Consider the following 27,737-nt stretch of genomic DNA (forward strand, 5'->3'; position numbering starts at 1 on the left):
TGAAGACAGTGTGGACTGTCTCTTGTTAGGCTTACAGGATTGAAAACAGACTGTTATCTGAAAAGCACCGGCGAGTTATCGCATATTTCACGGTGTTCGAGTCAGGTGATAGAAAGGGGAAATGAATATCATTATTCCGTGCCAATTTTGGCGGTGAACAACGCAATGACAAGGTAGTTTAAAACCGAAATGAACGAAAAGCGCACCGCCACAATGTCTCCGCAAGCCCCGCAGAGTCGCTATAATATCTGCAGAAAATTACACCATTCTCATAACATGCGGGCGCGCGCTGAACACAAAGCTCTCTTTAGAATGCTGGGCATGCGCACTGCATATTCGCAATTTTTGCGTTCGCAAAGGTTTTGTGTACACTGTGCTAAAACATGATAAAAAGTAAAAAGTGAAGATGTTGTCTATCGCAGCCTCAATCAATTCACTTCGCGAGCGCAATGCAGAGCACAGCGTGGCTGATTGGGCTAGATTGTGATTCGTGACAGCTATGAATACAGCTTAGCGCAACTTTCACACAAAGGCGAAGTTGTGCTGTGTTGCATGCCTAAATTCGGAGCGCTCGAGCGCTAGACAGCAGCAACTCTATCCTGCTAGCTCGAAACGAAGCTGTCATTCTTTTGTCCCGGAACTACAGCATAGATGCAGTCAGCAAGGTTAGTGCTCTCATTGGTAAGTGATGGCACAATGGATACCGAGAAGCCGCTAAATTAGCAGCAAGCACTTGTGTACAAGCGCATGCAAAATCTAAATGCGCACCGCCGATGTTGATTATGCAGAATTTTCAGGCCCCGTTTCTGCTTCGTCGCTCGTCGAAGCACGGACCATATTTTGAGTGGCTCAAGTCCGTACACAGCAACAATTTTCGGGTCAGAACATACACAAAACCGCATACGTGTATCACGGAACAACACTACGACTCCTGGCAACCTGTATCACATCGGTGACCGCCCAAGCCAGCACGGTGGAGAAATCGGCCAGACGCAAGGTGGCGCTGCGGTCGAATTATCGGTTAAGGAAAAGGGTAAAGAAACAGAGAGGGCTCTGTGGAAAACGAATGCTGACGAAATGAGCACTGGGAACATACAGGATTTTTAAGCAGGCAATTGCCAAAGAAAATATCTATGATAATTGTAGGGAAGCTCTTTGTTGTTTGAGGCCAGGACGGGAGTTTTGCGGACTGAGACATATAGAGTCAGGTACCACGAGATAGACACGTTGTGCGTTGCGTGCGGAGAGGAGGAGGAAACGGCTGAACACTTGGTACTTTTCTGTAAAGGGCTTCACCCTACAGTGGAAAGCAGCGGGGCTGATTTATCCAAGGCATTGGGGTTTAAGGACAGTGAAGGGAAACTAGATATTAAGCGGGTTGAAATAACCAAGCGAAGGTTATCTGATTGGTGGCTAAAATCAAGAGAAGAGTAAAATTTAATAAGACATGACTAGGTGGCTTGAGCCACCGCCCGATTTAAAGGGTTCAGCCGTATCCATTCATCATCCATCGGCAGAAGGTGTATACATTTTTTGGTTTGGATGACTGTTGGTGTCTTTGATATGTATCTGTTAATGAGCCCGTCATTATCTAACCCTTTCCAGGGGAGTAACACTGTGGGACCCCGAATTCATTGAGAACGTACTGAAGCCGGAAATAAGCTCCCGCATTTGCCAGACGTTTCCCAAGTTTCGAGACAACGCCCTGTCCAGAAACCTGTTCAAAGACAGGATCATCGAGTGCCTGCGACTTGCGTGCCAGGTGGGAATGTCTTTTGATCACTTCACTCAGACAGTTTGATAGCGGCTTTCTGGGCTTGTTAGCGCTCTTGGCTGTGCAAGGCCTGTGTGAGAAATACCCAGAGGTGTGACCAGAAAGGGAGTGTTTAGAGTTTTTTTTTTTTTGCAGACAGCGCTGTGCTAGAGTGGAATGGAAATATTCAATTGAAATCCAGGGTTCGACGGAAACCCGTCTGGTCGGGTATGTTCATGGCGGAAAATCTTCAAGCGCCGACCAATCGTTAAAAAAATATTCTATTCCATGGAAATGTAAATATTCCAGCCGGGCACAGTGCTGTCTGCAGCTGGCGTGCAGCCAAGCTTGAGTGGAGTGTCCTTATATTCTTGGAACATCTACAACTTACTCCTCCGAATTCGCCACCGCACAATGGGCCAATGGGGACACTACGCGCCACAACACCAAGAGCCTCGGCAGCAACAAAATTCGATTACTCCAAGTCACAATTCGGCACTCCGAGGAAGCATCGGTGATACTGGGAACAGAGGATCATCGGACTCGGAACAATCTTCCTGTTTCCGCGCTGGAGGCCGAAAATCTAGAACGTGTCAGAACGAAACAAAAAACATCAGAAATAGGCATAATCAAAACTAGAAAATTTACACGACACAAAATACCTCATAACTAATGGATGAAAGAGCTACTAAGTGCGCATGGATCAAATTATCCCCCCTCCCCTATATCATTCATCCAAAGGTCAATCAAGAGCAAACACTCCAAAACAGCGCCATCACAGTGTAGACAGCATCAGCAATTTCTTTGTAACACCGCTCACAGGATATGGCAAGCCGGCCTATCCAGAGGGCTCACTTTTTGCCCTCGCAAAGACAGATACAACGAATTCAACCACCAGAAAGTTCTTGATGACTTCGCAAGAAAACTTCGCCTAAGAGAATACTCCTTTGATAAGCCCGAGAACCCCCACCAAAACTCGGACTTCCGCTCAGCAAGCCAAAACTAGACTCCCAATATCGGGTGAGAAAAACACTTGGATATCTATATTAAGGCAGTTCAAAATGACATTACTGAAATTTTTAAACCCACAGATTAGGACCAGATAATCTTCCTAAGCAAGAACGGACTGCTCTAGAGGCACTCAGCAACCCTATGGTCACCATTTTAAAGCCAGCTGATAAGGGTGGAGGCATTGTTATCTTGAACAGGGATGTCTATATAGCACAGACATTCAACAGCTTTCTGACAATAATTTTTATTAATTTCATGGCGACCCACCGACGAGCACACACAAGCTATATTTGATATCCTCCTCCACCACACAAATTGCAATGAAATCTCCCCAAAACTATGCAAAGCACTCACAGCTGCCCGTTATTATTTTGGGCGTTTTTGCATGGTCCCTAAATTACATAAAGTGTGGAACTACGGGGGGACAGTCCTTCCACCCCCCCCCCCCCCCCCCCGCACTCCTACTCCGGGGATGCAGCGTTTCCGCTCGCTAACCGCCGAGGGGTTCGTGCTCGAGGGAACATAGGGAAGGGACGACAATGCGTTAACGCTCATATGCGATTTATTACAATTGCAATTAATACACAGAGCGGGCCGGCTAGCTACAAAACATCAACGAGGCATTCCTCGGAAATAGAAGGCTACGTAAGAAGGACTTCCGACTAACTGGCTGAGGCAGCGCCGCGACTTCGTAAGTGTCAGCGGCGAACATTTGTATGCGCCGACAATTGCGGCCGCGTTTTCTCGTGTGCGCCGCATTCTTGGGGCAACGCCATCCCCGAGCATTTGCTGGGGAAGGTGACGAGAGCGCGCGTTGTCTGCGCTCGCTTCGCTGCCTGGAACCAGAAGTCCAGCGGCAAGGCACGACGGATCTTCGTGCGCCTCCCGCCGAAAGTGACGAGAGCCTGCGGCTGCAACCGCTCATACGCTTGCCGGATCCCGAAGATACTCTCTACGGTTCCGCAGAATTTCTCGTAACCTATGAGGTGGCGCTCCCATCGCTGCTGCTTCCGCTTCCCCCATGAGGGAGACATTCCTCCTCGCCCAGCCGGTGCTGTCCTGACGCACAATGGCGAAGATGGGCAGCGTCGAAATGGAAGGGGTAAACAGGTTCTCCACAAAAGCCGGTATCCCTGGGCGGCGAATAATTTCAGAAATCGGCACCACAACAATACAGATATCAAAGTACAATGACACACTAATTAGTCACATTCCGGCCACACATCCATCCTACGGCAAACCACTTCCTCCGCCAAATAGAAAAAAATTCAGGGGCAACTTTGTTGACCTAAAGGGCGGTGAGGCGAAAGCCTTTAGCGCGGTTTTGCTGCTTGTCTCACTGATCTGTGGTTAAGGTGGTAATTAAGTACACAATTGTTTGTGGATATTAAATGAGGGAAACATTGAAGGGCATTTGGGAGGTATCCATCTGAATCGATTCCTTTCTGCAAACACTCTCCAGAGTCCTAGAAATGGAGAACTGCATAGGCGTTGGCAGGAAGTAGCGTAGTCGCTAGTACGCTCAGCTGCTGAACGGAAGGATTGTGGTTCGATTGCAATAGTGCACAAATATTTTTTTCTTTTCGAGTTGAAGAGTGTTATGGACGGACAGACGGACACCGCAAGTATCAACCATTAAAGGCTATCGCATTAAAATGACATTACCTTAAGGAGCCTTTCTTGGGACTATGAATGTAATACCCTCATACACAAACATTCCCCAATCCGACAGCATTTCAGGCATTTTATAATCTTATGAACAGCATAGACCTCATGAATTTACAAGCCCAAACGTCTTAGGAACATTAGCCAAAATTGTTTTAAAATGTAATAGTTTCGAATTTGATATTCATTATTATCTACACATAAGTGGCATCGCTATGGGAACAAGGATGGCCCCATATTATGCCAACATCTTCATGCATCACATTAAGTTAAAATTTCTTTCTTCGTGTCCAATTCAGGCGTGCTTTTACAAGCACTATTTGAATGATATTTTTATAATGTGGACAAGCACAGAAGGACAACTTATCCATTTAATTGACATTTTCAACTCCGTACACCCAAAAATAAAGTTTACGCACACCTACTCAACCAGTCAAATAAATTTTCTTGATGTTGACATTCCAGTGGAGAAGGGCTCAGTTCGTACAATCGTTTATAGAAAGCCAAGTGACGCCCAACGATATCTGTTTTTAAAGCGCCCATCCCCCTCACTGCAAAACCATTATCCCTTATTCCCAAGCCCAGCGTTTTAGGAGAATCTACTCTAACGACCTAGACTTTCATGACAACTCCGAACACATGCGCAACGTGCTCTTAACACAGAGCTATCCACCGTCCCTTATTGATGATGACATAAGCAGAGCTTCAAATCTGAACCGTAATCAAACACTCAAGGGAGACCGAAGAGATAACCAAAATGATTACACCACAATTTTTATTCTCACATTTAACAGTAACGCACCGAACATAAGCAGAATTCTTAGTGAGCACTTCAATATCCCACAGAAAAGTCAACGACCATCTAATATGTTTACATGCGCACCCCGCGTGATTTAAATGCGTGCCAAAAACATTCGGAACTGCCTAGTGCGCTCCAAGGAATAATAATTAATAATTGGTTTTTCGGGAAAGGAAATGGCGCAGTATCTGTCTCATATATCGTTGGACACCTGAACCGCGCCGTTAGGGAAGGGATAAAGGAGGGAGTGAAAGAAGAAAGGAAGGAGGTGCCGTAGTGGAGGGCTCCGGAATAATTTCGACCACCTGGGGATCTTTAACGTGCACTGACATCGCACACCACACGGGCGCCTTATCGTTTTTCCTCCATAAAAACGCAGCCGCCGCGGTCGGGCTCGAACCCGGGAACTCCGGATCAGTAGTCGAGCGCCCTAACCACTGACCCACCGCGGCGGGTACTCCAAGGAACACAAAACCACAAAGTATTTATGTCACTGTCGCGAATTTGTAATTCGTCCCCTACTTTCCGAAGGGGAACGCTATCGCGTGCAGGTTCGAACGAAACAACAAAGGGAACAAAGAGATCAAACAAAACAAAACGAAGCCGTATTTATAATTTAAAGGAAAAGGGCCAATAAGGAAGCGAAACACCAAGATACACACACACTCAACACGCGTACAACACTGCAGAATAAAGGAAAGTGTTCGCCAGGAACTGAGGGTCCCAGGTGAAGCGGGGATGCCTTGCAGACAGGGCGGACGCGGGTGGATGTAGTGCGACGCGTCGCTGGTCTTGCGTCGAAGGAGGCGGCGGAAGGGAGCCAGGTGGTAGTAGGAGCGGAGAGGAACACAGGGAGACGCCGATGGAGAGCTTGGCAGCAGCAGAAACAACGTAGCCAGGTCTCGTCGATGGCGTCACGAAAGGCGGGAGGCTTAAGGCAGGCTACCCAAGGGTGCCTTTCGGCAACCCGGACACTCAGACTATCGGCTGCCACCTCCACGCTTGCAAGGAACGCAGAAGGCTTGCGTTGGTGATCCAAGGGAGGTCACGGCAGCACGGACCCAACATCTGACAGCTGCCACATCCACGTTTGAATGACACGATCTCCGCTGCGCTGCCTTCCTTTACACCTCGGTTATCTGGCACGTCCGACTCAGCTCCTCGTGCTCGCCACGCTCTTTCTCGCCATCGTCTCGCACGCACCAATCGCACGCGCACACGCGCAACGCTGGGCGGGCACGCGCAGTGCTCCGCTGTCCAACGCACCACAGTCGACGCACCGCGTTAAAAAATCTCCCGACGGTTTCGTGCGCACATCACATATGCGCCCCCCCCCCCCCCACTTCGGAAAAGTTTTTTCACGTAGAAAAAACTGCTAAGTAAGATGCTGCCGAATTCAACGAAGGCACTTAACACAGTGACACACGGGGGCACATGGAAACGCGCACCATGGAAACATGGGGTTGAACTTTACACATCCGCGAAAGGGAAAATACAAATCGTAAAAATATCAGACCAAAACTTTAAACATGTCTTTACCATGAAGGTGAATATGTACACACTGAACAACCCATAACCGAAGAACGAAGAAGAAAGAAAAATAACCTACAAACACTATCACACTGCATTTGCGCAGGTCACCATTGCAAACACCGGACAATAGCACTGTACATTGGGTATCGCCCTCCGGCAATTTAGAAACCACTCATGCAATCAGCGCCTACGTTTTCCGACATGTCATCTTCTTCGACTACAACGAAAGATGAGGCCTGCACGGTCTCTTGGGGTGCACGCTCATTGTACCGTTTCAGCATATTGATGTGGGATAGCTTCTTAGTGTGGCCCAATTCGATCCAATAATCCACGTCGTTCTTTTTGCCGGAAACCACGAATGGACCTATCCACAGCATCAGGAGTTTATTGTGGCTACTCGGCAAAAGAATGAGGGCACGATCTCTGACCATTAAATGCCGCGTCTTGCTGTTCCTGTCATAGTATCTCCTTCAAATTTCTCCTTCAAAGCTTCAAATTCTGGGTTAACAATTGAACTGCTGGTTTATCGGTTGTTTTTAGCGCAGGGGTAGTTGCTCAGAATCACCATTTTTATTTTTTATTTTATTTTCAGATACTGCAGACCATACATATACATGGCCCAGGCAGGAGGGGCATCCGCGGCAAAAACATGAGTACACATATAACAAGCATACAGCTGTTCAGAAACAAATTTAACACAAAAATTTCATAACGAGCGGACTACAATTAACAGCGCAAAAATTGACGCTCCAGTTCTTTAACAAAGTCACAGGCTGCGAAAGTGTGCGAAGGCAGGGAATTCCATTCACTGGTAGTCCTGGGAAAAAAACTATTCTTATAGGTATTGGTTCGTGCAAAAATTGGGGCCAAGGAGTGAGGGTGTGTGTGTCGAGTTTTCCTGGTGCAATGTGGCTTAACACAGTCTGGCATGTTTAACCTCAGCGTACCTGAGACGCAGTTATGCAAAAAAGCGAGCCGACTAATTTTTCGACGGGATTCCAATGTTCCTATACTATGTTGCCGCATCAATAAGGAAGGAGAATCGTGCCTTTTATATTTGCTAAAAATAAACCGGACAGCCTTTCTTTGGACTCGCTCGAGCTGCAATATGTCCTTCTTATTGTGCGGATCCCATACAATGGAGGCATATTCGAGCTTGGCTCTAATGCAGGCATTATAAGCTAATAGCTTAACTTCGACAGGTGCACCTTTAAGTTTCCTCTTTAGGGACCACAGCTTACTAATAGCGGAAGAACAAATGGCGGATATGTGCGGAGACCAAGTTAGTTTATTTGTTAGCGTCACACCAAGATATTTATGCGTGTCTACTTCTGTTATAATATTGTTGTTAAGCAAGTAAGAATAGGTGCTGATATTTTTCTTCCTTGTAACTCGCAACAGAACTGTTTTTTGTGCATTTAGTTGCATTCCCCATCGAATGCACCACTCATGAATAGCCTCTAGGTTTGCTTGTAATATTGTATGGTCATTTGGTGCTGTGATGTTCTTAAAAAGCACACAATCATCCGCGAACAATCGGATAGCAACGCCACCATGAACGACATCAGACAAATCATTGATGTATATCAAAAACAATAGCGGCCCCAAGACGCTGCCTTGGGGGACACCAGAAGTCACAGAAAGCGTTTTTGACGAGAAATTCATAATTTCAACGAACTGCTGCCTATCTCTAAGGTACGCCCTTATCCACTGCAAAACGCAGGAAGGAAGACCAATGCATTCCAATTTGTACAGCAACTTTCCATGCGGCACTTTATCGAAGGCCTTCGAAAAGTCTAAAAACAGCGCATCCAGCTGGCCATTCATGTCAAGAGCTTGTGCGAAATCATGAACAGTACAAACAAGTTGGGTAACAGTTGACATGTGCTTCCTAAAACCGTGCTGATACTGTGATAGAAAGTTGCGGCTTTCTAGGAAATCTCTGATGTAGGCGGCAATGACGTGTTCAAAGAGCTTACAGCACGTACTCGTGATTGAAATGGGGCGGTAATTTGACACAGATAAACGATCACCATTTTTGTAAATGGGAACCACACGTGATTTCCTCCAGTCATGTGGTATTTCCCCTGTGGCAAGTAATAAGTTGAAGATATCTGTTAAGAATGGAGATAGTTGTTCCGCGTGCCGTCGCAGAAAAGAATTCGGTATATCGTCAGGACCAGAAGGTTTTTTAGCATCGAGTTTTAAAAGCATAGCTGTGACCCCTTCCCTAGAAACCACGAGATCATCCGCGCCTGCTGAGTGTGTACTGTGAACCCTGAATTCTTCTGTGGCAGTGAATACACTCTGGAAGTAACCGTTGAAATGTTCGGCGATTTCAGGGTGATCAGATATTGTTGCATCTCCGATTTTAATTTTCTTAATTTCCTTTTTGCTTCCATTTAGGTGACGCCAGAATTTTCTGGCATCGCTCTTTATGAAGGCAGTAAGACGATGACCAAAGTAATTACTTCTAGATTCCCTAACCTTTGCCAATAACTCTTGCCTTAGTTCATGGAAGCGTGTAGTTGTGTTGTGGTGCCTCCTTAGTCGCTTCATCTTACGTTTGGTATGGATAATGTCACGGGTAATCCAGGGAGTGAAGCGTCGGCTACGAAGATTCCTTGAGGGTACATAGTTATTAACACAAAATTTGATGGCGCCGCAAAACTTTTTCCAGGAAATTTCAACATTATTGACCACGTTGTCAAACTGGATATCCAAGTAGTCAATGATTGTAACATCATCAGCCCTGGAAAAACCTTTTACTACTCTTTGTATTTTTTTCTGCCTAGTGTGGTTTTGCGATAGCCACCTTAAAAATACCAACTTGTGGTCAGAAAGTCCTTCTTCTACTGAAACCTCAGAACTATGAAAGAACTCAGTGGTGAATAAAAGATCGAGAATCGCAGTGCCACGAGTGAATTCACGAACACGCTGTTCTAAGTTCAAATAAAACATCATATCTAGCACTGCATCTGCTGATCTAGAAATTCCATAATTCAAGGAGCTCCAGTGAATCGATGGTAGGTTAAAATCCCCGGTGATGACAACATTCCTTCCGCCAAACCCTTGGAGGTGGTCGTATAAACGGTCCAAGAAAAAGTCATCAGCGTCCGGAGCACGATATACCGCACACAGAAAAAAATTCACTCCGAAAAGGCAAAGTTTCAACAAGAGACTTTCGTGCGCAGCAATTTGTTCACAGACAGTAACATCAACATATTCCTTCGTAACAACTGCTACACCGCCACCACGTGCGCCTCTATCACGCCGATACAGGTGATACCCCGGTGGTACGATTTCATCATCATTTATATCGTCGTGCAGCCAAGTCTCAGTGATCACGCAAATATGGGGATCATACGAAATCAGAAGTGTCTCCAAAGCGTCTGTTTTATTTGCTATGCTTCTAGCGTTCAAAGAAACCATGCGTAACTCACTCAACTTTGTTTGCTAGCTATCAGGCAAGGCAACTGCTTTCTTCGGTAGTGCCAGGCGGGACATCGTGTTGTCATCCCATACATAGAAGACGTCGTCAACGCGAAGTTTCTCATAAAATAGGTTCACTTTCTTCCCTTCATCTTTTTCGCTCTTGGCGCTTTCCCAGAGAAGCTTCCGCTTTCGGAGCGTCTCTGTGCAGTAGTCATTTTGGACCGACATGCCTGATCCCTTTAGCTTTCGAGCATTACGTTGAACAGCCTCTTTTTCTCTGTAATCTTCAAAGCGCACACTAATCGGTCTTTTAGGTGAAGGTTTCCCAAATCTGTAAATGCGGCTAATGGACATGCACTTTACATTGAGCTTATCTTCGAATATTTCTTCCATAACCTTACTGCGCAAGGACGATTCTGATTCATCCGAACTGCCTTCAACGCCAAAAACAATAAGGTTAGGCTTCCGGCTACGATTTTCCAAGTCGACCAGCTTTTTGTGTTCTATCTGTTGAGCTTCTTTCATTTTATCAATAATAATTTGGACATCAGAAGTGGTGCTGGTCGTGTTAGGAATAATTTCGGATTTCTGTTCCAGACTAGCCAGCCTAACCTCAATGCTCGTAACCCTCTTTTCTGTGGTTTCAAGGCGAGTTATCAAGTCAGCAATATCAGTTCTGATGGCCTGTTGGCCATTCACTAGCGTCTGAAGCATTTCCTCGACAGATGGTCCCGGGTTTTCCTCAACATCCCCACACAGAACAAGTCTACAAGAACAAAAACACTCATATGCAATTTCTAAACAGGTGTGAGGGCACGGCAGAATAATCAAAAATCTATCATCACTACGGATTGAGAAGCTATAACTGACCTGTACGATGAAAACAAGCCGCATAGTTAGCGATCGTCGCCTGGCCACTTCGCCGTGCCCACTGACTGAAGTCGGGTGTGGTGCTTCTTTTATACAGCTTGTACCCGATGACGTGACGAAGCCTTGATTGGTCGCACGAATGGTAGCGCTCGTGGTGATGATAAGATTCCCAGCATGCTTGTCGATAAAGTCAGTTGCTGCCGACGAAGAAGCCTGGGGCGGTGATAGCGCTCCGCAGACGGACAGGAACAGCGCCTGTACGATGAAAACAAGCCGCATAGTTAGCGATCGTCGCCTGGCCACTTCGCCGTGCCCACTGACTGAAGTCGGGTGTGGTGCTTCTTTTATACAGCTTGTACCCGATGACGTGACGAACCCTTGATTGGTCGCACGAATGGTAGCGCTCGTGGTGATGATAAGATTCCCAGCATGCTTGTCGATAAAGTCAGTTGCTGCCGACGAAGAAGCCTGGGGCGGTGATAGCGCTCCGCAGACGGACAGGAACAGCGCCTGTACGATGAAAACAAGCCGCATAGTTAGCGATCGTCGCCTGGCCACTTCGCCGTGCCCACTGAGCGAGCAAAGACAATATTTAAAAGCAGTGACCATGGACTTAAATAAATCGCCGAAGTCGGACTTGCTGTGGATACGCAAGGAACTGTCAGTACAATTGCAGAGCAAAATAACAAAACTTGAGCTATGCAAGACCATTCATAAGCATTTAAAAGCATGTTGTAGATTCGTGGAACTCTTTACGGAAGGCTAAATAGGAAAAAGCACGTACAGAGAAAGCCGACCAAGAAGTACGGAAGGCTCAAGAGAAAGCCGACCAAGAGAAAAACGCACGTAAGGAGGTAGATGACCTGGAGTGGGAAGAAGAGAAGGATCACCATAGGTGCGAAGCTGAAAAAGAAAGAAAAGAAATAAAGCGATTGGAGATTGCACTTGAGATTCGGCGAGTTGTAGTCCAGAATGAAGGAGGCGGAACTTCGACAAAGGCAGAGCTACATGAGCGTAAAAGAGCTCAGGAAGAGGCTATGATGAAACTAGCACCGGAGCTAGAAGAGCTTAACCTCGAGGTTAATGACCCGTCACAGCCCTCAATGTTTCAGACCATCGCCGAGTTGGACAGGCATGGCGCCGCAATACAGGATTGTGAAATGGCGCACAACTGACATGAAGGGTACACGACAAAGCGCCGCGAAAAGAAAGTGGCCATAGATATGGCCACAGAGTTAGCTGGGTGCGTCTCCGCGGCAGTTCGTTCAGAAAACGTGAGGAAGGGGCACGGATGGCGTCGGACAAAACCGAGCCAAGAGAGAGTCCCCACAGTAGCTAAGCAGACCTTCGCCCAGTTGGATAATCGAAAACCTGCGATTAAGGGCCGAGAAACGGAGTCTAGCCGGTGGGGATGGTTTAGAAAAAGAGCTCCGAAGACAGGCTCTGCAATGACAACAGAAACCGTCGCCGAGTTGGTTAAGCGCGATGATGCTAGAAAAGGGCCTGGAAAGGCGACCAACCGGCACGCGTGGAAAAGGACCAATTTCCCCGAAGGTAGAGGTTTCAAAATGCGAAACAACGGGGAGCCCTTTAAGCGTTGTGAATCGTGGCAAGTGCGAGTTAAGGCGTCACTGCGGTGTCAGTGAACACGCCAGAGTTGTGGCTACCTCAGCGAAGCTGGCGCTTGAAGACTGCGGAGGTGTAGTTGTGCGGAAGCGCAGTATTGAAAGCCACATTGACACTGGAAGCGAGAGCCCGATTCTGGATTAACAGTGCGTTTCAGAGGAAAGCACTCAGAGCGATACGCAGGCGGCGAAGGACAACCTACAGGAAAAGAGGAGGAACAGAAAAAAACATTTATTAAGAGCATATATACTGGGTGGGATCAGTAGGAGCACCCATTGGTCGCCATCATAATCCGGCCCCTCTCAACGAGAGATTTCTGGTCGAGGGGACTGTCGCTATGAATGGCTGCCTCCCAGCACTCATATGTCGGATCGAGATTTCTGTCAAAGTCAGCGTTTTCCTGACATTCCCAAACTGTGTGAAAGAGTGCCACCTGCTTCACAGAAGGGGCAGGACGAATCGTAGGTGCCTGGATGCCATTTACTCATCAAGTAAGTATTGGGCAGAGTATTGGTAGTCGCCTGATTATGTGCTCTTCAAATCTGCTAAGGGTATTGTGGGGATATTTCTTGCTTATGATCTTATAGTACTCCGTAGCTAAGTAAGGGTGAGGGGTTGACTGTGCCAGATGCTCGGAGGAGGAGAGCTCGAGCAGCTGTGCTGGCGGTCGTTGTAAGATGTGCACGTTGGAAGGATTAGACGGTTCCAAAATTTCGCAACACAACGCAACCTCCTAGGTAATTGCGTTGTGTTGCGAACGCAACCTCTGAGGTAATTGCGTTGTGTTGCGAACGCAACCTCTGAGGTAATTGCGTTGTGAGTCGGACATAACCGTTGTCTCGCTGTTCTTTGATATCGCTAGTGCGATAGCTGCTTCTTCTGCCGGTGTGGTATCCACCGCTTGGCTGCTTGCAATTATATCCACCCGGGGTGAAACTGTTGCAATTGCCGCGACCCCATTAACGGGTCCAGTCGCATCAACGTAGATCGTGTCCTTGCTTCCATCCTAGCTCTTAGAGAGGTGTCTAGCTCTGTCTTGTCTGCGTCCTTTGTTGTATTCCTCATCCATGCGCTTTGGTACGGGGTGAGTCGTTATGTGTGATCTCATCTGCGTGGGCATGTCGATCTTGTCGGCGACTTCCCGGGGTGGACGGATTCGCCGCTTCTGTAATATTTTCCTGTCAGGCTTGGATGCTGAGAACCTGACATTTTGATTTACACGGTGGGCATCTATTAGTTCGTGTTTGCTGTGGATCCCCAGCTGTAGTAAGCGCTCAGTGGATGTGCATAAAGGGGGTCCCAGCGCCGTCTTAACTGCCTTTCGAATAATAACATCTTATTAGTCTTTGTCCTTTTTGCTAAGCCGTAAGTACGGGGTGGCGTATGTTATCTTAGAGAGAATGAAGGCCTGATATAATCTTAAGGCCTCCTTCTATCTTAGCCGATTTTATTTCTTGATTACCCGGCGTGGCATTCTAGAGACTTGCTCAGAATAGACTTGGAGCTGTCTGATTGTAGTGGTGTTACTGTTGCCGCTGGGTACAATGGCTCCCAGGATCTTGATCCCTTTCTTGATCGGAATGCTCATACCCTGGACCGTAATAGCGACAGAGGGAGTGGACGGCAAAAGTTTCTTATTCTGTTTCTTTTCAAGGTCGATCAGGAGTAACTCGGATTTCTCGGGAGAGCACGTTAAACCATGCCTTGCCGCATGCTGGCACACGCCATTCGCTGCTTCCTGAAGCCGGTCTTCAATTTCTCCTTCATTACCGCTGAAACACCAGATCGTACATGTCGTCGGCGTATATAGTGTCCTCAATGCCTTGGATGCGGTCTAGCTTCTCTGGTAGCCCACGTATGTCCAAGTTGAAGAGAAGCGGAGACAAGACCGTTCCCTGCGGAGTTCCCGCGGAACATAGATTGAACAGAGAGGAGGTCCGATCACCAATACTTATTGACGCTTTCCTACTGGAGAGAAAGTCCCTCACGTAATTATATGTGCGGTTGCCAAAGTTCATTTTGTTAAGGATTCCCTGGTGGTTGACATAGTCAAATGCCCCTTTTAAATCGAGCGTAAGGATTGTCTTGACTTGACATCTGCCGGGGTTGTCCAGAATATCTTCTCTGATACGAAGGAGAACATCCTGTGTAGAAAGGTTTTCCCTAAACCCGTACAGCGTGCCCTGGAGAATATCATTATTCCTCAGGAGTCCCCTCAGTCGGGCGTTCACGACCCTCTCGAACACTTTACCCTGACACGATGTGAGAGAGATCGCTCGTAAATGATCAATAACACATGGTTTTTCGGGCTTGGGAATAAATCGTACTAAATTCAGTTTCCAGGAGTCGGGCATCTGACCCCTGTTGCTGCACTGCGTGTTGAAGTACTTCACTAATTTTCTTAAGGAGGTGTCGTACATGTTAAAGAGCGTCTTGGTGTTTATCTGGTCCGGTAGGAGCGTTGTTCTTACGCATGACTTCAAGCTCCGCCCTCAGTTCCTCAACCGTTACGTCTTGGTCCATCTCTTTATTGGGTGCGCCGCTGCACGCAGGGAGAGGGTACGAGGATCCCACATCGAGGAATTTCCGTGCAAGTTCTGGAATGAGGGCTTCGTTGTCTCCTTTATAGCTGTGCAAGCCCTAACAGAGCGTGTCTGTTTGCTCTTTCCTGTTTGAGTTTGGCTCGATAAGGGATGTGAGGAATCCGCATGGTTTAGCTGTTCCCATTCTACCGTTGAGCTCATCACACAGCTTGAGCCAGTTTTGATTAGCGAGGTTATGGGCGTAGTCATCCGCTTCTTTGGTGAGTTACTTTTGCCTTTTCCACCTCCTTGTCAGAGATTTCCTGGCTTCCCACAGAAGTAACAGGTGCGGGTCAACCGCCGGAGTTTCCTCCGTGGTGTTCTATCGCAGAGTGCCTGGCGACGCTTTTCATCTGTAGCGCTGTCCATGCCTCCTATCCGTGATATCTTCGTCCGGGAGATGTGCGATTTTCTCTCTCCACTTGTCCAATTTAACAATCTTAGCCTTGTTAAATGGTTTCCGACATTTAACTCCCTCAACAGTGCAGGAGACGATAAACTGATCGCTGCCCAAGGACTCCGCAGTGTTAGACCAGGTGGCCTGCAGGCAGTTTTTCACAAGCGTGGGACCTGGACAGATGTCTCTTCAGGAAACTGCCCAACTCGTGGGCAGCTGAAGGTCCGTCGGTCAGCTGTGTGGAGCTGACACTCTGCTGCGAAGGCAAGGAGGCCAGCTTTTAATTTTTTTTGCTTTATTTCTCCTTTGGGCAACATACAGGTATTGCCCACGAGGCAAGACAAAAGGAGGTGCTAAACCTCCTGACTGGGTCTTGTCCTCGCTTGGGTACAGCAGCAGGAGCGGTATTGCATTACACAACAAAAAAAGGCTGGCCTTGCCATCACTTACACACCAGACGCATCATAAACAGTTCTTGTAAATATATACAGATAATAAAATAATATACACACTAAATCATATACAAAAATGGTACAGAAATGCAATACATTAGGGTTGTTCGAACCGACATAATATTACATCAAACGAAACCAGAAGTAAGCATTTGGTCGTCTAGGACACAATGTTAAACAAAAAGAAAGACGAACAGATGCGTTTAAAACCCCTGGGCGTGGAACTATTTTTAGCTGCATCTATTACAAACGGATGAGAATTACACATCAACATGATTTGGTGCTCAATTGATTGTGGTCCGTAGTTAGTACGAGGCCTATTTACCACAACAGAAGTCTGACGCAAGCTGTAACCAGTAGATCTATTTAGGTACGTGTTAAAAAATGAATGTAATTTGATTTTATTTCGTTATAAATAAACACACATATTTTGAGTTCATACATGGTTTTCACAGGGATCATTCGAGACTGTGTATTGGCCGAGCAACTATTTGTGTTGTTTCCTGCAGGTAAAAGAAACCGAGCTGCACGCGACTGCAGGGCTGATATTTTTTCTTAGTCAGTTTTGTTACAAGTACCCCAGATAAGAAGACAATAACTGATGCGAGAATGGATAAGAGAGAAATACAACTGTCTTTTCAGCGAGCAAGGTATAAGATCTCGAAGCCGGGAAAGCATACCAATAGCTCTCGCTATCTTGACACGGGTGTGGTCTATGTGGTCGCTCCAGACTAGGCTGTGATGGAATTTAACTCCTAGAAAGGAATGGGAGCTGACACGCTCAAGGTAGCAAGAGCCGTAACGAAGCTTAAAATCGCAATCAATTGGCTTGTTTTTTGCACAAAAAAGCAAATTTAGTTTTTTTCTCGTTGAGTTCAAGACTATTTAAGTTTAGCCATACACTAAGATTTAATAGCCACGTGTTAGCAGTGTTTTCAAGTTCTTTAAGATTTGTTCCAGAGAAGAATACATTCGTATCGTCTGCATATAATACTATATCATCAGTTTGAGGAATGTTAACTATATCGTTTATATAGATCAAGAAGAGCAAAGGGCCTATTATAGATCCTTGCGGTATACCATATTTTACAGTCTTTGGGTTTGATTTATAGCCATGTAGGCATACGAACTGAAAACGCGACTCAAGGTAACTGATGAAGGTTTCCGAGGTGCGACTGAAAAACTAGGGGAAGCTAGTTCTGATCAGGAGACGCACACAGAAAAAAAGGTAAAGGGCAAGGACCAAGACGAAAAAGTTGAAATATGAGGCCCTAAATTAATGTGCGCAGACAAGTTCTGACGTTAGCACAGATGGAAATGGGGCAGAAGGGAGAGCAAAACATTCCCGCATTGAACCTCGTAATTTGCTGCTAAGGGTACTGGTCAGGCAAAAGGCGCGGATTGTTCTAAAACTAACCACCGTAACAGAAAGGGAAGATCGCATCTTGCAAGCAGAACAGGAGCGAGGTTCTTCAAAGGGCATCGGCCTGCGGGAAGACCCAGAGCTCTCCTACCTGACTTAAAGGCGGTAAAGAAAAAAGCAAAGCGGCAAGAAATATCAGAGGGCGCTAGGTTGCCGCGACATTCAGCGCATGCGAGCGCAGGGATCGATTAGAAGAGACCACGCATACAGGCGTGTCTGGTGCACGCACTTGAGAAGAAGGATGGGTCCTTCAATTTCCGCACGGTATTCCACGAAGTGCGCAGGCCAAAAGGATGGCCGAGCTTCCGGCACGGGGCGAGAACAAAGAGTAGCTTCTCGCGCTGGTCACAGCACGTTACCCAGTCTCGGTTATCCACTTTGCATGCGTTACCAAAGCCTTCTGATCGCGTCAAGGGGCTGTGGATATGGCAGCGGAGATCAGGAATGATTTTTTTGAGTAGCATTTTGTCACGAGTTGACAGCAGTACTATCAGTCAGAGCGCGACTCCGGCGGGAGCGTCTGAAAGACCAATCCTTTCAACGCGGGGGTGGTGAGACAGCTTTCTCCCCACGCAGCCATTCCAAGTAGCTGTCTTTTTTTGTGAAATCAGGGACGGAAATGCTACTTTGTTTTCGGCTAACGATTCGGAATTGATCGGATATCGTTGTTTATTCTTATAACTTCGATAAAACTTGTAGTGCCATTGGCTTAGCAATGCAGAGTGTCAAGTTGCCGTGCTACTAAATGACAAGGCCACTCGCAGGAATGCAGCTAGAGTCGTGTAGACGAGACGTTGATTCCTTAATTGTAACTGTTCGCGGAAAGCGTCTTTGTCTGAGTTTTGGCACATGTTTGCTTTTTTGTGCTCAGTAGATTCAGGCCAGTCACACTTGGTTGTGGTACCAAGTGTTTGTTGCTACATTAACGACATCGTAGCTAATGCATTGCAGGGGAAATGAATGTACTTGCATTTGTGCGCATTGGAGTACCTGTGTTTAGCGGCGCGTTATTAGCTAGTCGATTGTGTTATTTGGAGATTAACCGAACGAAGCGAGGCTGCAGAATTTTGTGGAAAACAGCTGTAGCAGCTTTGGGCACAGGTTATGGTAACAAGGTACGTAACTGACCCAATGAGTTTAAGAGAACCCTTTCGCCAGTACGGGAATGAGTTAGAATTGTGCTGCGTAGTCGCATATTTGAGAGTTCAACTGGGACAATTGATTCTCAGTCTCGAGCGTTCGAGCTTCTTTGAAAGGAACCTGTAGATTAATCTGAACGTGGGCCAAATTTTATGCAGACTTTCGATATTCGGGTTGTATTGGGTGATCAGGGCTTTGATTCATAAGGAACTGAGTATCTTTTCATAATTTTGTAGGCTTTCACACAACCCCGCATATAGTACAACATGGTCTGTCTTTGCCAATCTCAGATGGGACGCGAAAGCTCGCTTTGACGCTATATTCAGGCGAACTTGAGGGATCGGTATTCTGGAGCAGGATTTTGTTTGTCGCCAGAGAGAGGCCTGGTGAATCCGAAGTGAATTCCGAGCGCTAACGTGTGGAGGAGTGCTTTGTGTTTGGAACGTCCCATCTATGCTTTCTTTTGTTGTTGGTTGGATGCTTTGGGTTCTGCCTTGAGGGCGCTGATGTTGCAATCCAGGAAACCAAGACTGTGGCCAGCTCATCTCTTCCTGCCCAGCGGTCGTCAACGCTTGCCAGTCGAGACTTTTGGGTCCGCGGCGGAGCTGTTACGGACGGTGACAGCCCGCCTGGATTAGCAACGATGACAGAAAGTCTCGCTTTCTGGCTCCGAGCAACGCGATGGTGATCGCTCCCACGCTCGCTGCCGAGGATCACGTGGAGTGGACCCAGGTGCCAGCAGGTTACAATTAGCAAGCGTTGCCCGGTTGGATTATGGGACAAGAGAGAGCGGAGACCTGAAAGACACCGCCGCAGCAAGCGAGCGGCAGTTATCTCCCCCATTTGTCGTGACAGTGTTGGGAGAAAAAATCGGCCTCCTTCCGGTGGAAGACAACGTGCCGAGTACAGCGGCGGGCTAGCGGTCATCGTCCGCAATCTTCACAGCCATCTCAAATGACAAATCACCCCTTTCGGCTTCTGGACCCTACCTTGCGATCTAGCCTAGCGCTTCGGGTGAGATCTAATGAAAAACAGATGTCACGAGCGCGTGGGAACCTTCGACTGGCCAGACAACATCACCTTCCGCAGTCGACGTGAACCCGACGGCATCCTCCTATCTCTCAGGCTGGCCATATGACGGGGGCGTGTCCCTATGTGCGGTGGTGTGAGCTTGTGCGCGTGAATGAAAGTTTCAGGCCTCTCCCACCCCGGCGAGGGTGTCCTCAACCTAGGGAATTTAGGGACCGAGAACGGTATAAAACTTGACAGCGAATGCAGTGAAGATCATCCTCCTTTAAGATCCTCCCTTAAGATCCTCCATTCGGGGAGATCCCCACTTTTGATTCTCATGCTTGTAAGAATGTAAATAAACGCTACTGTGCAGTTGCCATCCTTAACGTAGTCCGACAACGTAATTTGGAGACGGGACCTGCGGGGCTGAACGAGTCAGCCTACTCAAGGGCCCCTCCGTCTCCAGCTCTGGTGGCACCAGTCGCGTTGAAGCGCAATCCCTAGCGCTCGTGGCCTGCAATGGGCTTGGAGACCCATCCCCAACAGGACCAACTATATACGAGATGCCCAAGGCACACAAGAAGGAGGTACCACTTCACCCGATTGTTGAATTCACACGGTCACCAGTGAACAAGTTGTCGGGACACCTCCACCGGTTTCTGGCTCATTTGGCAGGGAACACGCCTACGCACGTCAAAGACTCGGCACACTTTATTGACAAACTGAAGACTGCGACCTTCGGCGACGATCACATTATGGTGTCATTCGACGTGAGGTCCATGTTTACTTGCGTGCCGGTGGACTTCGCAGTCGAGTGTTGCAGGAATGCCCTGAAGAATGACTTATCTCCGCCGGAACGTACGCCCATAGAAACAGGCGACCTGTGCCGGCTCCTAAAATTCTGCCTGTCAAACACATACTTTGTGTTAAACAAGACGGTATACAAGCAGATCTTCGGCCGGCGACTGCGTTTCGATGGAGGCAAAACGCTAAGGCGCTCGTGTGCTGTGCGATGTCAGCGCACGTTAAAGATTCCCAGGTGGTCGAAATTATTCCGGTTCCCTCTACTATGGCACCTCTTTCCTCCTTTCTTCTTTCACTCCCTCCTTTATCTCTTCCCTTACGGTGGAGTTCAGGTGTCCGCCGATATGGCGGACAGATACTGCACCATCTGCTTTCCCCAAAAAACAATTTTCATTCCGAGCTCGGGCTATTTTCTCCTTTAAAACAAGGCATGTTTCGTGGCGTGAAGAAATAGAAAAAATGCAAATTTCTGAACAACTCAGTGAACAACCCTTTTGCCGTTATTGCGGCCCGTACAAGATCGTAGGTCGATTAAGGGCTGTGGATATGTAGTTGTTCCTGCTCGAGGGACCACATTCCAGAGTCGCCATGTGTGCCGTAATATCGGGCTATCGTGCTCCTGAAACCCTATTTCAAAGCGCTAATGGGCTACAGTGTTTGCATTTGGACTTTTTGTCCGGCGTGGCTTTGTTTTCAAGCATTGGGACGATGATCTTTAAAAGGAGATGATGCAGCAGTAGTGCGGGAACAGACCATTTATCCTAGGGTCTTGTTCACGCCAAAACTGAAAATGCGGACGCAAACCATAAAGTACAGGAAAACGAGCAGAGATGGTTTAAGTGCGATTCAAAAGAGGGAGCAGGGAGCGTCCGCATGCAGGGGCTAGGTTTGCAGCATTGCGATTGAGGGTGTGACTGCTCGTTGGTATGATGAATGATTCCAGGTGAGGGTGAGGAAATATCTTTTTTTGAGATGCAAACACGTGTTCCTGGCCCCAGTAAATGTCGCGGCCTGTCGATACTGCGTGATGGGCTGTTGAACTACATGCACGTGTTTTTAACGTCGGCACTATATTTTTAGGCGCCTCTCAAAGTTACCAGTTTCGCCTTCCGTTTTAATATGATTGTCCCCGACCACACAAGTATTCGCTCAACTCCCGATTAGAATCTGTCCAGCAGTGCTATCCAAAAACAAATATAAAGAGCGCGGGTTCCTTCCGCTACGTTCTCTCCGTAGGATCTGCGAACCGCATTTCCTGGTTACCTTAATCTTCACATGTGCATCCTTGGCTAGTCACACCACTTAACCTCATAATGTCGTTTTAATGATCTGATATTTAAAAGCACAGTGAGCTTGGCGATGATGCAGTGTATAAGATGAACGAATTTCACCATTTATTTTTCGCAGACTCAAGACCAAATGTATTTCACTGTAATAAACATCCAGCACCATCGCAATAATCTGCGACACCTTGACGACATCCTCCTCAAAGCAGTCTTCAAATGTAAGTATTTCCGAACAACACACTTAAAGCAACAACTGCATCCATACATGGAACATGTCTCTTCTGCCCTGTAGCGCAAGTCAGGCTTCACCAGGCTCACCAAATGAAAAAGGACTTACTTCTCACTTTAGATTGGAACTGCCCACACGTTGCAATGACAAATGTCTTCTCAAAGGACTTCGCTCAACAGTATCAGGTAAGTGGCAATTCTAACACACAACTTGCACAAACAAAATTCGCCTCAAGGCTTCATCTAAGGCCTGTCAGCAACTGCGAACGATATCTAGTAGCCTAACGAAAAAAAAAGCACAGCGTGGAACTCCGCGGCTTTGACGAAGAAAGAAACACACAAGTGTTTATTCTAATCTGAGAAGTGTTCCAAAGACACCGGAATATAAGGCATCGGCATTGAAGCAAATGATGTACACGTTAATCTAAGACGTATAGGTAGCCATATTGGCAAGAAGGGCTTACTGCAATCCGGAAAGCAGAAAGACAGCGAAAACGGCGGCGAAACAAAACTCTTTATTTGGGCTGAGTTGCGCCCACAATGGACTGAACCACTTGGCGGCGGCGTAGCAACAAGCGTAATGGGCGGTCGTCGAACGAAACGCCTGCCGCTCTCGGCCGTGCTCAATTTAAAGCGGATAGCGAACTTTCCAGATAAAGCGTGCAAACTTACTATAACAATCTGTAAAACGTAGCATCGCCTCCACCTGAATGCGATATATCGAGATAAATCTGGTAGCGTTTTGCATATGCAAAGCTATAAAGCGGCGTGCCGGCAGCTTTGAAGAATGAGCAATCTATGCTAATATTCGTGACATTTCTCCCCTCCCAAAGAAGCGTTGTCGCATTTCTTTTCATTAGAACAACCGGTGCCGCCCATGGGCTCTTTCAAGGCTGGATGACGTCTTCGTGAAGCATTTCGCCCACTTGGCCCCAGATGGCTTGTCGTTCTCGCGGCGACACACAGTAGAGGCCTTGGCGGAGAGGTCGGGCGTGCTGGTCTGTTATAATGCGGTGCTTAGCAGTTGGCGTTTGTCGGATCTTCGGTGATGATGAAAAACACTCGCTATAGCTTCGAAGCAGATTGCGCATCTCGTGTTGTCTATTTGGGGGCAGGGCTAGGTGGATGTCGAAAGTGGGCGAGTTCTCTTGATCATGGCTAAAAAAATGCAGCGCAAAAAGACAAGGACAAACAAAGAAGTGCACAGGACTGGCGCTGTCTACCAACACATTTATTCAGAGAAAAGAGCAGCTTTTTAAATGCCACCCAGAACCCACGTGACCAAATAAATAAGCAGTCGTGATAAAACTATCTACCACAGATACAAATCATTGCACACAATATCAAAGTAACAGCACATCGAGGCGACGCAACGTCAGCCCCGAACCCAAAACTAGAGCACCAGGAAGAACCAAAAGATTGAAAAATACACGCCTTTTGTCCTTGTCTTTTCGCGCTGCATTTTTTAACCATGATCACTGACCAACAAGCCCAAACAGCCGCTTGAGCTTTCTTGGTCAGGCGATTCTGCTGCAGATGGGTTGGAAAGGGCGAAGGAGTCTCGTACGTCGGATACTGTGTCGAAGAAAGCAATCGCAGTTCCTCTGTTAATTTGCGGGTATTTTCGCTGAAGTTAGACAGCAGTACCTCGGCCTGACCACTGCGGAAATGTGCGATGCCTCTTGCGACACTGATTCCTCGGTCTATAAGCAACTGCATGTTCCGCTCGATGATGGCTTCAGGGTTATTGGCTTCCGTGGCGCCTGCGGTGATGATGACGCTTGAACCGGGTGGGGCGCTCACTTCTTCCTCCAGGACACTCAGGGCAACGTGATTTTGAGGATGAAGTTTGAAGTTTATTCATTGATAGCAAGTAACAAACGCAAAATAAAGCCGGAGCTAAAGGTGCAGCCTGACAGGGGCTCCTGCCCTATCGAGCAGTAACGGCAGACAAGGTGCAATTTAAAACAAAACTTGCAAGCATATACCATACATCTTGTAGAGGCAGCAAACGTGAATAGAAAATGAAACTGTAAAAAAACACTTACAAGCATATAAAATACATCAAATTTATGCAGCACGTTTAAAAACAAAGTTAAATTATTGTATTTTAACAAAGCAACATAAAGAGAAATTATAAAGTTATTCATTTGTTATTTCACTCTCCAGCAGGAATCCTCTGAGTGACTTCTTTGAAATACGTGCCCTGATATGAATCCTGTTTCCCAGGTTATTTAAATATAGGGGGCTTGGTGGTTTAAGTGCTGCGTACCTTAGTTTGTACGTATGCGTGGTGTTCTAAATGTTTCTTTTCGTAAGCAGTATCGACTTGGTGTCGGGGCCCGGCGTTATGATATAGCTTATTTTTTATGTATTGTGCAAGCTTGTATTAGTATATCCGACTAGGTTTAAGGATTTCATATTTTATGAAGAGGGGTTATTTTGTAAATCTTGAGGTCTGCTCCTGTAGCTTTCAAATATTCTTAAAATTTTTTTCTGTAATATGGTTAACCGGGCATATTTTTTTACTCCTACTACCACATACTAGGCTGCAATATGATAGCCGGGAATAAAATAAAATGTAGTATAATGTTTTCTTCAACCAGAGAGGTGTCAGATTAATTAACCTAAAATTTTAGGCACCCGACAACCTTAATTCTGCACTTACCTTGTCTACATGTGTGTTGCAAGATATAGCGGTATCAAACAACACGCCCAAAAATTTCTGCGCCGCTATTTGTTCTATTTTAATATTATTAAATAATATAGTAGTGGTTGTTGTTTCAACAGGTTTATTAAATGGAGCAAAAATTATATAGTTGGATTAATTTATATTGAGTTGTAGCCTATTTACATGCAACAATGCTGAAAGTTTCTTCCCATATTAGAAGATTTGGAAGCGAAGTAGGCACAAAAAACACATTAGCATCATCTCCGTACATAATCAGACGAGAGGAATAAAGTATATCAGACAAGTCATTTATATAAAGATTAAATAAAATTGGATCTATTATAGACACTTGCGGGACACCACGGATTACTTTTAGTTTGGGCGATACATCATTGTCGATTTTTACATACTGGCGCCTATTAGTGAGATAATTCCGCATCAAGGTTTCGTGAATAATATTTTATGGTTAACGCAATCAAAAACTTTACGTAGGTCAAGAAATATTCCAAGTGTGAACAGCTTATTTTCAATATTGCGGAGTATTTCATGTGTGGTATTTAGTAAAGCTTCCCCCGTACATTTGTTTTTGCGGAAACCATAATGATTAGCAAATATATCGTTATACTTCTCAATGAAACTTGTTAGACGCTTGCTTATAACAATCTCAAACACTTTGGACAAAACTGGTTGAACAGAAATCGGCCTGCAGTTATTTACAGCAGCATGACCGCATCCTTTGCTAACAGAGCACACACGGGTGATGGATGTAGGGTTCGGAGTCGCTCCCGACGGAACCACATTTCAGAAACGACGCTTGCTCCGACCGCCACCACCACCAGGACAGGACTGCCAACGAGTTAGAGTTGGTTGATGAGAGGAAGGTTACCGGAGGGTTTATTTACATTATTTACATAGATAGAGGCTCGAAGAAACTTTTCTCCGAAGAGAGAATCTTAAAAGGAGGCCAAAGGAGCCTTAAAACGGAGCATGATCTAGCATGATTAAGGGAGCACCCAAGAGAGAACACTATATGGGAGCACCTATCCCTAAATGGAGCACACAATGGGAGCACTCGCTGTCCAGTCTTGTACAGTTCTCCGTCCCTAGATTCCCCAGGTTGAGGATGTCTCCGCCAGGGTGGTAGTGGCCTATCTTTTATCACGCACAAACACGCACCAGCGCACAGAGGGACACGCCCTCGTCAGGTGTCGAGCCAGGGAGAGAGGAGGATGCCCTCGGGTCCACGTCGACGGCGGAGGGAGATGTTTTCTAACCGGCCGAAAGTCCCCACGTGGGGCTGACCCCTGTTCTCTCAAAGCCAGCCGACGCGCCGGACAAGATCGCACGGTCGGGTACAGTAGCAGAAAGGAGTCGCTTCGTCATTTGCCATGCCTGCGAAGATTAGTGGACGACAACCGCCAGCTCGCCGCCGTATTCCTACGCAGACCTCCTCTACCGGGAATGAGGCCACATTAGTTCCCTCAGCTTTGTCACGGCCATTGGGGATTAGCTGTCGATGGATCCCTGCGGCGGCCTCTTCACTTCTCCAAGAGTCCATACAGTGCAGCCGCACTCGGTGCTGTCAGGTGCTCGGCGCTCACTGCGGCAGCGTTCTTCGGGCCTTCCTTCCCCTTACTTGCTTCCCGGAATCCATCCGGGCGACGCTCTAAGCTGTACTCGGGTCGGGAATGCGGGAGCGGTTCCTATCGTGTGGCTCGGGACCATCCCGAACAAGCTTATTGCTGGATTCCAGCAGGTGAGCCTTGCCGACGACGCGGCTAATACAGAAGAGTGGGCTCCCGAATGTAACACGGGCAATCTTAAGCTCATGGGGGATATACTAGTTTCCAACATGCGGTTAATAACGTAGGATAAACTCGGCTTAAAATGACAGCTACATGCTTCAAGGTATGTGCCTTAATATAATCAAAGCCAGCCGCATTTTGGTTCTTCAGATTTTTAATTATGTTCTCTCTATTTCTGTCACCGGAGTCATGACTATCGAGTTCGAAATGCTAGGTTTTTCCAGTCGTACCATACTGTCTGGCATATGATATTGTGATGGGGTATACGTTCCAGAACTTATGAAATTCTTATTTAGTTCTGGTGCTGTAAAGGACTGAGGCACACTTGCATTCGCTGGGGGAATAGTGGTCATTGCGAATACGGGCAAACAATTTTTTGTTGTATTCTTCCGTGGCTTTCTTTAGCTCGCCATTAAGTTCATTTCGAAATTTCTTGATTTCAAAACGCTTTTCATGGTCATGGCTGTACAGAAATGTTTGTAATATTTTGTTCTTCATGATTTTTTTTTGTAGAGGTCTTTCGTAGCCCAAGGTTTCTTTATCTCGCTGTGTTTCTTCGGAACTCTGAGCTGAACAGATCTATCATAGCAGTTTTTTAATTCATTTGCAAATAAGGTATAAGCGTTGTTGGCGTCTGCTTTATTAATAACAAACCCTCAATTTATATCAATTAGGAGAGACCGAAAGAAATCTAAACACATCTAAACACATGAATGAATGAATGAATAAACACATCATGTTAATTTCTCGATAGTATAAAGAGACAGGATTATTGTAGCGGTTGTGCCCAACAGAAGGAAGAAAACAAAACACAGGAATATGATCACTAACATATGCTGTTCGAAGGCCAGAAAATGAATTATCAGGACTGTTTGTGATATATCCAATAACGTTGCACTATGAGTTGTAATGCGAGTAGGTCTTGTGACAAGATTAATACATGAATTGCAACTGATAACATTAATCAATTCTTTTGCATGAGAATCAATGACAAGAGTATTAATATTCATATCATCCATTATTGGAGTTTTTAACGAAGGAATGGCCTCGTCCGTCGAAAGCGTGATAAGCTTGGATGGGAGGTCGATGATCTCCTGATGCTCAATAAGAAAATCCATGCCCAAGATCACTTCACGGGAGCATTGGCTTAGCGCAGCGAAGGTCGCAGGATAGGTATGTGCTGCCACAGGCACTCGCGCCTCGCGTGATGAAGAGGTTTCAATAAAAATAATAAAAAAGAAGGAAA

The 27,737-nt window shown here is 46.5% G+C and overlaps 1 protein-coding gene across 1 annotated transcript in view; it reads left to right on the forward strand.

Moving 5' to 3' along the window:
• LOC144127733 (transient receptor potential cation channel subfamily M member-like 2) overlaps positions 1 to 27,737 on the forward strand; it is a 547,241-nt gene that overhangs the window by 292,950 nt on the left and 226,554 nt on the right. Inside the window, exons 6-8 of the mRNA XM_077660634.1 lie at positions 1,606 to 1,762; positions 21,909 to 22,005; positions 22,080 to 22,201. Of these exons, the coding sequence (XP_077516760.1) occupies positions 1,606 to 1,762; positions 21,909 to 22,005; positions 22,080 to 22,201 (376 nt within the window). The remainder of the gene's footprint in view (positions 1 to 1,605; positions 1,763 to 21,908; positions 22,006 to 22,079; positions 22,202 to 27,737) is intronic.

Source organism: Amblyomma americanum, chromosome 4 (genome assembly GCF_052857255.1).
Source record: "Amblyomma americanum isolate KBUSLIRL-KWMA chromosome 4, ASM5285725v1, whole genome shotgun sequence".
Taxonomy (NCBI): Eukaryota; Metazoa; Arthropoda; class Arachnida; order Ixodida; family Ixodidae; genus Amblyomma; species Amblyomma americanum.